General features: G+C 37.6%; 2 protein-coding genes across 3 annotated transcripts in view; both read left to right on the top strand.

Moving 5' to 3' along the window:
- The window catches only part of SCAF8 (SR-related CTD associated factor 8), a 192,827-nt gene extending 179,108 nt beyond the window's left edge, over positions 1-13,719 (top strand). The window contains exon 21 of the mRNA XM_087718261.1: positions 13,700-13,719. The gene's annotated coding sequence lies outside the window, so the exon portion shown is untranslated. The remainder of the gene's footprint in view (positions 1-13,699) is intronic.
- The window catches only part of TIAM2 (TIAM Rac1 associated GEF 2), a 227,818-nt gene that overhangs the window by 131,628 nt on the left and 80,265 nt on the right, over positions 1-15,925 (top strand). The window contains exons 2-3 of one of the 2 annotated variants that reach the window (XM_087718253.1): positions 13,700-13,810; positions 14,597-15,789. In XM_087718253.1, the coding sequence (XP_087574379.1) occupies positions 14,602-15,789 (1,188 nt within the window). In that variant the 5' untranslated portion in view covers positions 13,700-13,810; positions 14,597-14,601. Of the gene's footprint in view, positions 1-13,699; positions 13,811-14,596; positions 15,790-15,925 lie in introns of those variants that run through there. The other variant, XM_087718254.1, reaches the window with a different exon arrangement.

Below are 15,925 nucleotides of genomic sequence, written 5' to 3'. Positions count from 1 at the left end.
TATTAAATAATTCCTTAAGAGGTTCTACCATTTCTAATTGTAGATTTTTATAATAAGCCGCCATGAAGCCATCTGTACCTGGTGCTTTCCCTACCTTTAACTGTTTGATTACCTGTAGAATTTCCCTCAAAGTTATTGGTTGGTTCAATCTTTCCCTCTGCTCATCTTTAACTATGGGTATTTTTTCTTTGTCCAGGTATCTATCTATATCTAGGCCTTGAATTTTATCACCCTTGTACAATCCTATAAAGAATTCACGAAAGTCCTGTTGAATCTCGTCCTGTTGATACACTTCCTTCCCTCTATAGTGTAATTTCGCTATGTTATGAGATTTTTGTTTTTTCCTAATCAAGTATGCTAACCATTTATTATTTGCATTACAGAAAGTGTTATGTTTTGCATATAACAGATTGGTAGCTACCTGGTCTGAAATAGGCATATTAAATTGGTCTTTTAATAAGGTAATTGTTTCTTTAATCTTTTTATCTCCTGGTTTTAAAATTAACTCTTGCTCTTTCTTCCTAATTTCATCTTCCAGTTCGATTCGCTTTTCCCCCTGTTTGCATCTATGTAATCTATTTAGATTTATCAAAGCTCCTCTCATATACACTTTACTTGCATCCCATACTATTTCCATAGATGGAGCCTTATTCATATTAAAAACAAAGTATTCTATTAACAATTTTTTACATTCATTAATATATTTCTCATATCTAAATAAATTTTCATTCAATCTCCAAGACCTTCTTGCTTGCGTCCCAACTCCATCCAAATCAGATTATGATCTGATAAAACTCTGGAGCATATCTTTGTCTTCTTTATCCTAGAAAGCAAATCATTGGTAGTTAGTATAAAGTCAATCCTAGAAAAGGATTGGTGTCTATCAGAAAAGAAGGTAAAATCGTATATTTCTGCGTTTCTTTCTCGACAGATATCTCTCTGTTCAAAATATCTATCATGTCAAAAAAGGACTTAGGTAGTTTTGCTCGCATTTGAATATTTTGCCGAGAAGCCTTCTTGTCTTTCTTGGTATCCATAACACCGTTCCAGTCACCCAATAGTATGCAGGACCTATAATTCCAATGTACTAATTTAGCATGGAGCTTTTTATAAAATCTATCTTGTTGTTGATTGGGAGCATATATTCCCAGTAGCAATATCCTTTTCCCTTCTAATACCAGATCTATAGCAATGTATCTTCCTTGGGAGTCTGCTTCAATTAAGTCAGCTCTCATATCCTTCCTTAAATAGATAACTATACCATTTTTCTTCTGTGGAGCAGAAGCTATAAAGTGTTGTCCAAGTCTTGTATTAATCAAGTATTTTTGATCAGTTGATCAAATGTGAGTTTCTTGCAAGCAAATTATATCATTCTTGAATTGTTTAAGATAGTTATTTATTTTCTTCCTTTTCTGTGGGGAATTTAATCCATTAACATTCCATGTTAGGAACTTAGTTGTCATCTTTGGCTCCCTGAAGCTTTTTTAGGGCCATCTGGACATCCTGGAATTTAATCTTTGGCCTGGCTCCTCCCACTGCTTCTAGACTGATACCTGTAGCTTCTTGACCGGTGGCAGGTGTTTGTTGTAATTGTTGCTTTTTAAATTCTTGGTCCATTTGTCTGGTAATCACACGGGTTTGTCTTTGTTCCTTGGCTCCTTGTACTTCTGAGAAAGAAAGTTGATCCAATCTTGTTGATACTTGTGTAGTTTGCTGTCCTTCTTGCTCTCTTTCTCTGGGTCCAGGCGGGGCAGGATGTCCAGCCTTCAATATGTTATTGTAGAAGTCTTGGGTCATCCATACTGAATTAAGGCAGTATCTTTGCCCCTGATAAATGAGTGCTAGACCGGCTGGCACATCCCATCTGAACTGTAACTGATGATTTTTAAGTTCTTCAACTAAGAAAGCGTAGTTTTTCCTTGATCTCAGCTTTTTAGGTGGTATCTCCTTCAAAACGGTCACCTCCTGACCCCCAATTTGGAGCTTGGTTTTATAAGATTCTTGCAATATCATATTCCTCATGTCTCTTGTAGCAAAGTACACCACAATGTTTCTTGGGAGTTGCTTCTGTCTGGCAAGCCAGGAGTTAACATGATAAACCTTTTCAATTTGCCATTCAAAATTCCCACCTGGCCTTCCCATCAAATTATCGAAGGCTTCTGAGAGAATCTGTTTCAAATTTTCCTGGTTATTTTCACGTAAACTTCTTATTCTTAATGCAAATTCCATTTGTCTATACTGTAACATAATAATTTCATTTTCAGCATCTCCAACTTTTTGTTGAACCACATCCATTTTCGATGCCAGGTTGATATTGGAATTGCTAAGATCTTCTAATCTGTCTTCAATTCTAGACACGTATCCTGATAGAGAATTAAAAGCCCCCAAAATATCATCCCTGATCTTCTGATCCCAGGTCACAAGTTCATCAGTCAGTTATTTATAAGCAGCAGATATCTCCTCTTTAATTTTTGTTTCCATCGCAGCTGCATGATTTTTAAAAGCTTCGGCCAATTCTTTCTGAAAAATTTCTTTAGTCAGAGGCTCCCCTGCAACAGTAGGGGGGGGGGAGTAGTGACTGTAATTTCGCAACAGGAGCGGGCGAGCTGCCCGCACTTTTGGAGATATTAGAAGGGGGGAGGAGGGGGGGAACCTTTTGCCTAGAAACCATTTCAAGTTTATCTTTTTCAGCCAATTAGTAAGTCTATGCTAGCCAATTGTACAGCAATTGCTGTTTAGTTTAGTGATAAATCACTTCCTTTTCTTTAAATGTTCTAAGCTCCGTAGAAATATTTTCAAAGTCCGACCCGTGCTACGAAGTTGCTCGGCACCATTTTGTATATCTCTTTAGCAGGTAACTTATCAGAAGGAATTCTTGTAAAAATGAAGCTAAGGATTAATACATACAATTAGAAGTTCACGCGTAGAGGCTCTGCCCGTTCTGGAATCAGTAAATCAGATTTTTATGCTTGTGCTGAGGATGAATGGATTGCCTTTGTTCTGCAAATAAAGCAGAAGAGGTTCTTGGCGCAGAGATTATTATGCTGACGGATGCCCTTCCTCCCTTTCCCAGATTTATGGTCTGGGAAGGTTAGTTGGCATGCTGCCCAAGCATAATTAGCTCACCTTCTTCTTCTAAGCCCGAAGAAGAGGTAATCAAGCTGTCAAATGGCTGATGAATTGCTGTTCAGACATTTTAACGCAACCAAGAATCCGGAGCTGTTAAGAACAAGCTCCCACAGGCAGCCCCCCCCCTGTTTGGATTTTTGTCCACGTCCTAAGCATCCTAAAGAGAAAAGATGGCACATGCTGGATGTCCACAGGACAAACGCACAGCTGCCTTCAGGCGATCGGGATCACTTTTCATATCCTTTCAACCTGCATCCCAAGGCCGCAAAGTTTCTTCAGCTATCATCGGGCATTGGCTGTGTGTATGCATTACGGTTGCTCACATCCTGCAGTCCAAATTGGTGCCACAGCACATCACTGCTCACTCAACGAGATGTGCCGCCACTACTGCGGCCTGAGTGACCCAAGCGCTGATAGAGGAGATTTGCAGGGCAGCAACTTGGACTTCTTTATCTCCGTTTGTTCAGAACTACAAATTGGACAGATTTGCTTCTGTGGAAGGGGCCTTTGGGAGGCAAATCATTCAGGGTATTCATACCAGCGGAGAGACCCTGGACTCATCAGCTTCCCACCCTAGTGACATTTAGCTTGGGTATATCCTATGCTTGGACTCTCCAAGTGGCGCACCGAAAAATGACCGTTGGCTTACCTGAAGGGTCCTTTTCTGTGTGCCACAAGGAGAGTCCAACCCCACCCTGAGGTCTGTCTCCACAATTCATAGCAGACTTTTGGACTGGCAACTTGGACTTCGTAGTAGACTTCATTTGAATTTGTTGTATGGACTTTGCCTCTCAACTTTCAGTGCACAACAGTTCCATGCCTTCATTGAAAAAAACTGGAAACTGGTCAGCACCAGAAGCTGGCTAAAATTTCCATTCAGTCCTGGGCAGATTGGCTGTATTTAACCCATGCTTGGACTCTCCTCGCGGCGCACAGAAAAGGACCCTTCAGGTAAGCCAATGGTCATTTCCAGGATCAGGTGATAATTTTCTGGTCTCGATTATAGTCTAAAATAATAGCCTTTACTATTAATGTTTAACATTGCTAGAAAAAGTGTGACATTTGACTGTGTCTAATCTTATTTAACTTGCGTTCACACATTGTGCTAATTAAAATGTGGTTTATTAGTGGCCTAGTACAATGTGTAACCCAGCCACTATGGTTAGCAAATTACAGTTTGCGGGTTAGTGTTTTGTGGAACCTAGGCAATTGTGATTTATTCAGTAAACTACAGCCAAGCAATTCATACCTTAATGCAGTTTATGAACCATTGAAAGATAAAATTATTCCTTATGGTTTTTCAAGCCTTCCTGGCTAAAACATTTTACTATACTTTACAGGGTTGCTTGTTTATTTAGGTGCACTATATTAAAAGAAAGAATGTCAAGAATTAAGCATGACTAATTAATCTTTTTTTTTAAGCACCAAAGATCTACCATTCCAGCAAGCCAGTCTTTTATTCCATGAATCTTTTAGTAGCTTCCCTCTGGCACTTTGGTGGTAATTCAGGAATGCAGGGCCAAACAACAGCCCAGTCATACAGTATTCCCTGATGGCTCAAAAAAATTATGGCAAGCTGTCCAGGCTAATCATTTCAAGCAGCACTTGGAAAACCACTTTCTGGGTAAATTTGCATCATCCTAGTCCACCAATGGAAAGAATTGAACATGAAGAGGGTGTGTACCTTGTAGACAAAAATATATCTAGCATAGCACAGGATCTGTTTTTAGCCCATAACGGTTCAAGGTTTTGGAGTCCTAGACACAATTTCCTGGCGTGCTACAAGTAGAAAGAAGGAAACAGAAAAATCTCAGCGTCTACGTGTGCTTAAACAATTTTGTGACATGTTTGGAGAAGTCTGGAATGGAGGTACTTGCAGAAAGTAAGTTTGAACCATGGACATTGAGGAAGAGATGCTTGCAGGGCACAGTCTGCTCAATTAAAGAAAAATTGGGAAAGGGACTCTGTGGAATCATACTGTTTCAAACTCTTGGCTGTGAAGTTTTGCTTTCTTTTTCCTTAGATGTATTCCTCTTCCAGCACACTTATCAGCTCCTTTTCTGAACTTGCTAGTTATAGTACTTTTATTTTTTGTGAGGAAAAAAAACCTGCTGAATTAGCTGCTTTGAAAATTGTCTTGCCATTTGAACACTGAAAGAATTATTTTCTTATAGGGAAAAATTCCTGTGGTAGAACTTTTATCCTGCCTGTAATACTACACACACTATGACTAATGCATAAATAACTCTTTTTTCTTGGAGTTTTGTCTCTTCTGCCTTGTAATTTACAATGAAAAAACACTATGCTTCATCATTGGAAATTTACTTTCTTATTATTGAATGTTATTTATTTATTGGTTCAAAAATAAAGGAAGTAGATTAATGCAACATTGAACCACATAATCTCTTAAAAACAAAACAAAGGTGTTTTCTTTTGCTTCTCCTTCAAAAGGATGAAGCTGTAAAATATTGACTAGTTTTCTCAATGGAATGTTATCTCTCAAAGTGTAAAATATATTTAATGATATAGTTCCTGTTTCAGATTGTTTTAAGGTTATATTTTCTCCTTTTGAATGTGGACTCATGGAGTGATCCATCAGTGGTATTTTTATAGCAGAATTTATGAAAGAATTATATTTTAAGAAGCCCAGAAGTGTCTTCCAGCTATGTTATACTTTTGTTCCTTTGTTTTTCTGTTCTTAACAGAATAAAAGGAAATAAAATTTCTTTGATAATTGATCAGTGTTTGTCAGACTTGGCAAATTTAAGATATGCCAAGGTGGCGCAGTGGTTAAATGCAGCACTGCAGGCTACTGCTAGATCAGCAGTTCAGCGGTTCAAATCTCACCGGCTCAGGGTTGACTCAGCCTTCCATCCTTCCGAGGTGGGTAAAATGAGGACCCAGATTGTTGGGGGCAATATGCTGACTCTCTGTAAACCGCTTAGAGAGGGCTGAAAGCCCTATGAAGCGGTATATAAGTCTACTGCTATTGCTATTGCTATGTGGGGGTTCAGCTTTTAGAATTATCCAGCACGTCAAATCCCAATTTTGGGAGTTGAAAGCCCCCATCTTAAAGTAATCAAATTTGAGAAACACTAGTCTATATCAGTGTTTTTCAACCTTTTTTGTGCAAAGGCACACTTTTTTCATGAAAAAAATCACGAGGCACACCACCATTAGAAAATGTTTAAAAAAAATTAACTCTGTCCCTATATTGACTATATATAAAGTGTTTTTCCCTTGGCACACCTTACACTATGGCACGGCACACTAGTGTGCCGCGGCACAGTGGTTGAAAAACACTGGTCTATATGATACATTGATAAATATACCATTTTGAAGTGAACAGATTTTTAAAATATTCCCTGCTATAGTGGCACAGTGATAGAACATCAAACTATATATCAACAATGAGGCAAAATGGGAAATGCTAGAAATAATCATTTGGCTTTGATCTTGGATGTTATGAAGGTTCTAGAGGTGTAGCCACAAAGTTAAGGTTTCTCAGAATATTTCTCTGGCCTTTCCCGTAACTTCAGAAATGGCCAAGCTGCAGTTGAATCTTTCTTCTACACTGATGATAGGAAGGCATCATCTTCCGCAACGAAGAGAGTATGTTGATTCCAACTGCATGGCACTACCCATTCTATCCTTAATATTTTGCCATCATTTGAAGGCTGTCTTTTGCTGTGACTAACGGAATAACTCATAACCCTGTTATGAGTTAGAGAAAGAAGAGAGGCTATTCCTAGACATAGAAGTAAACTATTTATAATTTAGCTAAATAATAGTGAGTCTAAAAACAACAGTCCTTGTCAGAAATAAAAGAGGGATACAGGGCACGAATGTGAAGGGATTGCTTTTTTGTTGCTAAAGTTAAAACCCCCTACTTTTCTCTGCACAAATGAAAAAAAAACACGTCTTCTGTGACATGTCACTCATAATTTATTATATTGATCTCCCCTTTGTTTTAAACCATGCAACTTCCCCAACATGCAAATCACTGAGACCAGTTCCCAGGCTTAGTGCTCTGCTTTCAAGTATGGCCAAAGATTCTCTTCCTCCTACTGCAGTAAAATGAAACAATATTTATATATTTGGAGTGTGTAAGGTAGTATCATTATTTCTTAGAAATGCTCTACTGGGCTTAGTACTTGCTATATATATTGCTTTAATTCAAAATGAAAAGAATGTGTGCTTCACATTTGTTATAAGAAATCTGACCTTTTATCCGGCCACTATATGACTGTCTATTTGACCCCACATCACATTATATGACATAATTGTGGGGTTATTTTGCTTTTTGTTGAGATTTGTGTATTTTTAACTTTTGAGCTATTGATGTTCTGCAAGCTCTCATTTGTGTTAGTATGTTAATCTAATTTTGCAATGCAACACGTTATTTGTTTTGGGTCAACCAGTGCTGTTGCTAAGAGCTAGTCAGGCAATTCTACACTTGCTCTCGTGGCTTGACCACAAACGAAGTGTTGTGCTTTTGGTATATCATTTCCATAATCTCATCTTCAGTATACAAACTGAGTTGATGCCAGAAAGAGACATTGGAACAGCTGATGCTGTCTACCTAACCACACTGTCTCATTACTGTGTCTCCAGAAAATAATTTCCAGACTAATAGTAAAATATTTTTCCCATGCTTTTATGCTAACTTAAATATAATCATTACATTATACTGTATGTTATGGCCTGTGTTAGTTGCTGTGAGCATAAATTTAGAAATTAATTAGCATGATTTAATTGATTTAGTTAAAAATATGAATAGTACATTCTAAAGCAAAGTAGTTAAATGCAGCCATTTCTGTGGTTGAAGTGTATTGTTTACTCTTAAAACTATTGCATGATTAGTGAAACAAAATTTGGATGCTTTGAATTGTGCACATTTGGCATGGCCTTCCAATAAGTGGAGTCTTCTTGCATCCAATGATACAAGAAAGGAATTGAAAATGAAATAATGATATGAAAATGGTAATTTGTTGAAGTGTGTGTGTGTGTGTGTGTCAGTATAAAGCATTTTTGACTGAAAAGTATACTAAGGTCTTTATTTTATTAAACTTCTTTCCTTCTCCATTCTTCATCCCTTTTGGGTCTATTTCTGTAGTCTATTTCTGCAATAATTAAACATTAAAACTTTTTTATTAAAAGGTTTTGCCTTTCCACATCTGGTAGTACTTTTCATTTTGTTGTTCTCTTTTAATAAGATTGTTGTTCTCTTTTAATAAGGTTCATTCATATGATGCCAAAGTCACTAAACATTCTCTGCATTTACTTTCATGTTATTGATGGTAGTATGAGGGTTTTTTCCCCCCTCCCTGGAATAATTGAGGGGGTAGGTTTTCTCTTATTCCCTTATTTTCGCTGTTAAGTATAACAGAATCAGTTGGAAAGGAAAAAGAGAGAGAAGCAGATGGTTTCAGACCTGGGACTTATAAAGTATGCCTTGAAATATTAGCAGTTGCTTGGGATGGGCAGTTGGCCTGGTGAATTTAACTCTTTCATAACACTGAAACAGAGCTTCCTTTCTTTTCCTACTCTTTGTAGTTACCTCTTCCTTTTGGTTCATTTCCATTTATTTGTTTCTCCTTTTTCTTCCATTGCTAATACAGATTCTCTCTTCTTGTATGTCATCTGATCCCATTTTGGTCCTCATTATATTTCTTCCTTGAACAGGTACCCTTCCCCTCATTCCATCAACATCCTGTTTTCTTTCTTCTTTTTTGCTGGTTTGGTAGAGCTGGGGAGGGAATAGTTTCTGACAATTCTAGTGGCAGCAGATTTCTTATTTCTAGTTCTGGAGAGCACGCTTGCCCATTGGCTGTGTCTAGGGCAGTAGTTCCCGAACTTTTTCAGTCCACCGCCCCCTTGGTGCTACAAACAGATCCTCAGTGCCCACTGATCTAGGGCTCCTTCAGTACTAGCATATATTTACTTTTCCTTCCATTCCCTTCTCTCCTGCCATGTCCACCAAGCGAATGGGCAGCAGTTTCTCCACTGAAGCTAATGGAACTGTCTCCATTGGTGTTCCAATGTACAGATAGTCCTTGAGTTGTAATGGAGCCTGCCCATCATGGTAGTAACTCAGGATGGTTGTAAAATGGGTTGGTCATATGACTGATACTTTTTGTAACAGTTGTTATGCGATTTTATTGCATAACAACTGTATCTTGCGGTTTTGCCAAAACATAGAAGTCAGTGCCAGTTTTCAGCAAAAATGTTATTAAGACATGGTCATATGACCACGGGATGCTGCAAATGGCCATAAATGTGGCCTGATTGCCAAATCCCTGAAGTGCAGTCATGTGACTGGGGGGTGGGAAGTGTGACCATTGAAACTTCAAAATCTAGGTCATAAGTACCTCCTCACCTCGTAGATCCATTAGAACTTTGAAAGGTTGCTAAGTGACTGGTCATAACTAGAGGATTACCCATACTGTCTCCTTGCCTCTCACATTTTCTGAAGATTCTGCCCAATACTATAGCCGACAAATTACTGGCCACAAGCAGCATCACTGTTATTGTCCCTTCAGGAACCAAGAGTCCAGGGAATCAAAAGGAGAAAAGGAGGCTCTAGAACTCAATATCTTTACCAGCTGTTCCACAGGGGTTTTTTGTCTCATAAAATCTATTAGAGAGGGCAATATTCTGAAAGAATGTTACTCTTAAGAATCACAAGGACATCCCATCTCCTTTGGAAAAGTGTTCTACCTGAAGTCAGATCAGTACTTATCCTGCTAGCATTTAGGAAATCTACTGATTGTGTGCCTTCATATCAGTAGTGATTCTTGGCAACAATATGGATAGATTTTCTTATGATGAGCTATCCCTAACTTTGCCTTTCAGATCTTCCAGAGATATATCTATTGCACTGAATTGAGTCTATCCAACTTGCTGCTGCTTTCTTCTCTTAACTTCCTCCTTTCCCATCAATAGAGCCTTCTCCTTCATATAATGTTCTAGAGTAGGATAATTGGAACCTCTCCCTTGTGCCTTGAGTGAAAACTCTGGGTTGATTTGTCTGATGATCCATTTGTTTGCTTCCTTGGTGGTTTACAGTATTCTCAAAAGTGTTCTGCAACACCAGAATTGAAAAACATCAATATTTTTTCTATTCTGCTTCTTCAAAGCCCAACATTTTCTACAGTAATTTACTTTTGCCTTCTTCCTATAACAGAGAGTAATTGACCCAAGATTACTCAGCTGGCTTCATGTCTAAGACAAGGCTAGAACTTACAATTTCCCAGTTTCTAGTGTGCTTTCTTAACAAACTATCTCTTGTCATCAGCATAGCATAGTTATTGATACTTATTCCTCCAGTTTATAAATTATGTAGCTATTTTGGAAAAGCCTTTCCAGATTGATAGAATGGTAGTTTTTCTATCCTGCAATGGATTGCTTGTTATTGAGAAAAAACCAATTTTGTTGTATTTAAGTACAATGACAATAAAGATTATACTTAAAATTGGGTACATTGAAAGAAAACCCCTGAGACTGCACAATTACTGTATTTTTCAGAGTATAAGACGCACCGGAGTATAAGATTTATCAAGGTTTTGAAGAGGCAAATTAAAAAAAAAGTTTTTGCACTCTGCAGACCTCCCAAAAATGGTCTTTTGTTTGCATGCCCTTTTGTCAAAAAAAGGGCATGCATAGCCTTTAGGAGGCTTATAGAATGCTCCTGGAGGTGGGGGGGGGGGATTGAGCAAAAAACAGCCCGTTTTCCACTCATTTCTGCCCTCCCCAGCCTTCAGCAATACTCTGCAAGGCTCCTAAAGGCTATGCACAGCCATTTTGGTGAAGGGAGCGGGGTTTCGGGAGGCAAAAATGATGTATTCAGTGTATAAGACGCACCCACATTTTCAGCCTCTTTTGAGGGAAAAAGGTGTGTCTTATACTCTGAAAAATACAGTAACTTTATCTTCAAATGATGGCTAATCCCAGAAGAACTATGATGAATGTTAATCATAGTTTAATTTAAGGAAATCAGTTTCAAACATAATTTATGAAGCTGTCATCTCAGCTAAAAGAAAATGGTTAATCTGAAAATTATTTACTAAACTGTGGCTAATGTTCAGACCTACTGGAAAAAAATATCTGAGTAACAAAATTATAATACTAAATAAAATATATGCAAATGGATAATTTCATTCTCTTCCTTAGGGAAAAGGAGAGGGAAGTATGTGGGCTAAATGACTGGGGAAGCAGGCCAGGGAAGGTTTTTTTTGGGGGGGGGAGGGAAAGCTTTCTGAAATCCCAACAGTCCCGATTAGTGAACTAAATATATTACCTAATTATCTATCTCAGTCCAAGACAGCTTCCTGAATTCCTATTTGGATGTTTCTTATTCAAGCACATGCAACCTCATTATAAACGTAATATGTTTCCTATGAAGAATACTGGAGATCTCTTCAAAGTTGGCAAGCTGTAAATTTGCTTAGAAAGTTGCCTTTTGTGATCAGAAAAGAGTTGCTCGCTGACCCGCACTTTTCACACACACAGTGGTTGTCATCTTAACTGTTCTTTGTGCCTTGTGTCAGCTCACTTTGCATACCTGCCTTTGATAGATGTATTCATTAACCTTCTTCATTGTATGAGGGCACAATGGAAGTTGTATCACTGGCTCAAGTCTTGAAAAATTGATGCTACTTTGTCAAACTTTCTAACAGCAGCTTGCTTGCTGCTCGCTTTGTTAAAAAGGATTACACAGTGAGTGCACAGCCATAGTGGGGACCAGATGGCCTCTCACAGAATCTTTAGACAAATTGGGTTTCAGGCCCTCTTATGAATACAAATAGATTTCTGAAAGCAGCCTTGTGAATGTGCTTCATCCTTCTGATACCCAGACTCTGAATATAAATGCCCTGATTGAGGATTATGCTCTGTTGCATTGTTCAGTAGTACCCTAGTGATTTACATTTTACCCACTATCAAACAGCTTGCAAAATGTGTGAGTTTTCCCCCTTCAAATTCTTTATATTGTTTTCCCCTTTTACCTTAGCATGAGCTGTGCATGTTATCCTGAAGTGTAGTTTGTATTAGTGATACTTCAATGGAGCGATTAGTACTTATAAGAAAAAAAGGCATATTTTTTGTGAAATAAAGCAAAATATTGTTATAAAATGTATTTTGTAGTAAAAATGTCCTTGAATGTCTGTGCATAGCTATTGACATGCTTTAATATAAAAATCATTGTCATTTGTGAAGTGCCTTCCTGCTAGGTACAGTATGTCTTTTTGGTTTTAAAGACAAGTTTGTAGTGAACTTGAACTTTGCTAATCTGTAAGGTAACTGAGACAAAGATTTGAATGATTAATAGATTTTTTTATAGTTTAAAAATGAGGCTGTGCTTCATTTAAATGTTTTGAGAGCATGCAGCCCTTATTCAGTTGCAAATCAGGTGTGAGGTAAACATTTCACAGCACTTTGAATTTTATAAAAGTTGGTCAACTGACACAACTGATAGAGAAATCTTCCTCCCAAAAAATTAAATTAAGTCCTTTTGAATTCTAATCCTCTTGCAAGGGTTTGTGAAATGGATTTCTTCTTTCTACTACAAGCTGCACCTTTTTGTAGGCTGTCTCTCAAGAGGTTTGATTGATCAGCTTGCCAGTAGACGCCTTTCTTTTCAAGCATGCACTGCCTAATACAGTCTGAGCTGTTGCTTTCCTGGCAAATTAAGTTCAAGTTCATGCAAATAGAGAAGTGGCTAACTGGTGGTATGAGTGAATTACCCTTTGCTCTTTCACCTCTGGGTCACAGCTGCAACTTAGACTCATTAATCAACAATGACTTCAAAAATCCATGGGGATTATCCAAGTTGTAACAAGGGAGCTAGTTATATAACATCATTTAATATCATTTAAACCCTGGAGCAACTTTGAATTATTGCTGTTTTGCCTTCAGTAATATGAGGCTGGTTGAGACTCAGGGCATGTTATTGTGATGGCTGTTTTTAGTCTAAACTACCTTGTTTTTTTAAGGAATGCGGTGGCTCAGTGGCTAAGACACTGAGCTTGTTGAACAGAATGGTCAGCAGTTCAGTGGTTCATAGCCACGCAATGGGGTGAGCTCCCATTATTTCTGCCACCTTCTGCCAACCTAGCAGTTTGAAAGCATGTAAAAATGCAAGTAGAAAAATGGGAACCACCTTTGGGGGGAAGGTAACAAACAGCATTCCGTGCATCTTTTGACAGCACTGGCTGTTAGGTTTTGAAACGGAGATGAGCACCACCCCCTAAAGTTGGGAACGATTAGCACATATGTGTGAGGGGAACCTTTACCTTTTACCTTTTTAGTTTTTTAGTTTGTTTTTAGTTTCTCAACCTTTTAAAAACATTTATTTAGGTTTTGTAATGTGCCCAATGTCTACTACAATGGGTAGCTATACCCAACTTAAATGAAAGTTTAAATTCAAACGAATGAATAAAATATTTGTAGAGCATACAGTAGATATTAACTCCATGTTCTTGACAATTAGCTTTCTGTTAGATGGATATTCATATTAAAATATGAATGTATTTTCATTTATGTGACTTAGACTTTTCTTATTTATTTACAGGCAATCATATGGAATCTCATTTCGTGGCTGAAAAATATGAAGATCTTTTATCAAAATAATGAAAAATATGCAAACTGCTAATTCTACCTACATTTGAGTGGTTTTTTTCAGGTATGTCTGAAATATACATTTTTATTTGAAAATGAGAAACACAAACAATGCCTTTACATAAAGTCTGAACAGAGGCTTATAGAACCACATTTTTATTACTAAAGTTTCTTTCTCATGCTAGATATGGTTTTAAATTGTGGTGAAAATGATAGAGTTCATTAACAAATAAAAACATATTCATGTACTGGACTTTTTTATGCCATTGAATTCTGGATAAAAGCAGTAGACTCTTAGTATGAAAGAAAAAATGAATTGGTGACTAAGTCTTTTTGAGTTGATTTTAATAAGGACAAGGTGAACAAAAATAAAAGCCCATAAGATTTTTAGAAGAAATCCCACAATCTAGCAAGGGGATCCAAATATGCACTTAAAATTATGATGCTGAGGATACCTATCTAGGGTTTGGTCAACTTGGGAATATTCTTGCAGAATTGATAAAAGCCACTATTTCTACAAATATTTTTCATTTCAGCATTTTAACTTGAGAAGGAAGGACCCCTTTTATTACTATTGCTTGTTCATTCTGCAAAATTAACCAGAGGTTTATATGGATAATCCCACATCAACATTATGCTATTTTTAAAATATTATTCCAGTGTATTTAATTATTTGTGTCTCAATTTAACATAGTGAACATACGGTATAGTATCAACTAGAAGCAATTCAAGGCCTATACACAACTCTTTCCTTATTTATAGATTTTCTTAGGAGTTCACAAGTAAGGATTAAGTTTTTCTTGGGCATGACTTTTTAAAATAATCAAACCTGTTTATGTTTCCTTTTTAGTGAAAATGGGAAATTCAGACAGCCAATACAGTCTTCAGGGAACCAAAAATCACACTATATCTACACCTGCTACCAAGCAGAAACCCTGCTCTCTGAAAATTCGTGGCATTCATTCTAAAGATGAAAAATCCTGCTCCATACGTGGGTGGAGCCACAGTTCCAGTAATGCAAACTATAAATCCCGATCATTTGCCAGAAGCTGCCTTTCTCATTTTAAGAGTAATCAGCCTTATTCCTCAAGACTCAGTGATACAGTAGTGAACGTACCTAAGAGTAATAGCCATGCAAAGCCCAGGACTCCCACATCAGAGAACTATAGTCAGGGGGCTAACAATGCATTTCTGCCTGAAAATGGTTTTCACTACATTGGCTTTGAAACTACCAACAACTACGTTCCTTCCAAGGAATATAACGGACATTTCTTAAATTGTTATGGGGAAAAAGAAAGTTCATCACCAGATGACAGAATGAGTCCAAAAGTTCTCATCAAGACATTAGGGAAGCTTGATGGATGTTTGAAAGTTGAATTTCACAACATTAGCAGTAATAGTAGCGTTTCTAGAGATGAATCCAGTGAACCAGTCCAACTCTTAAGATACTTCCCTACTTCAGAACCTGAAAAGAATAACATGCTTGAAGGAAAAGAATCTTCTAGTACAGATTGTGCTGAAAGCCATCATCTTTCAATTACTGATTCGAGACTTAGATCCAGTAAAGGGAGCTCCATTAGTTCAGAGTCGTCATGGTATGATGCTCCATGGGGCAATAATGGAGGGATAAATGAACTAGATGTGTCATACATATCCAGAAGCATTCCAGAAGCAAGAATCCAAGTTGATTTCTCCCAGAATGACTGCAAAAAATCATTGAATCAAAGTTCATCTCTTTCTTCCCTCCGTGATTTATATGGGGATTCAAATCTAAGAAGTTGCCAAGCCTCCAATATCGGATTTTCTGCAGATTACCTCAATTCGCATGCTACTTTAAGCAACAGGGTTTCATTTACCTCTGCCATAGATGTTCCTTCTAAGGTGGAGCACAGAGGATCTCCACAGTACTCTTCCTTCACTCTGCCTTGTAGGAAATCTAGAAATCTTAATGAGGATGCAGCTAAGAAGGAAACTTTAAAAAGCCGAATGCGTCGGATTAGTGACTGGACAGGAAGCCTGTCAAGGAAGAAGAGGAAGCTACAGGTACATGGAATTTCAAGCTTAAAAAGTTACCTGAAATATGAATTTTGGATTCTTCATTGCAGGGTATATGCTTAACATACTGTAGATTCTTAAACTAGACAACTCCTACTCCATTGTGTCATTGTTTCAGAGATAT

The sequence above is a fragment of the Thamnophis sirtalis genome, unplaced genomic scaffold, assembly GCF_051295495.1.
Source record: "Thamnophis sirtalis isolate CommonGarterSnake01/CBP01778 unplaced genomic scaffold, rThaSir2_p1.2 scaffold_6, whole genome shotgun sequence".
Lineage (NCBI taxonomy): Eukaryota > Metazoa > Chordata > Lepidosauria > Squamata > Natricidae > Thamnophis > Thamnophis sirtalis.
This window is presented reverse-complemented; position numbering and strand designations above follow the sequence as displayed.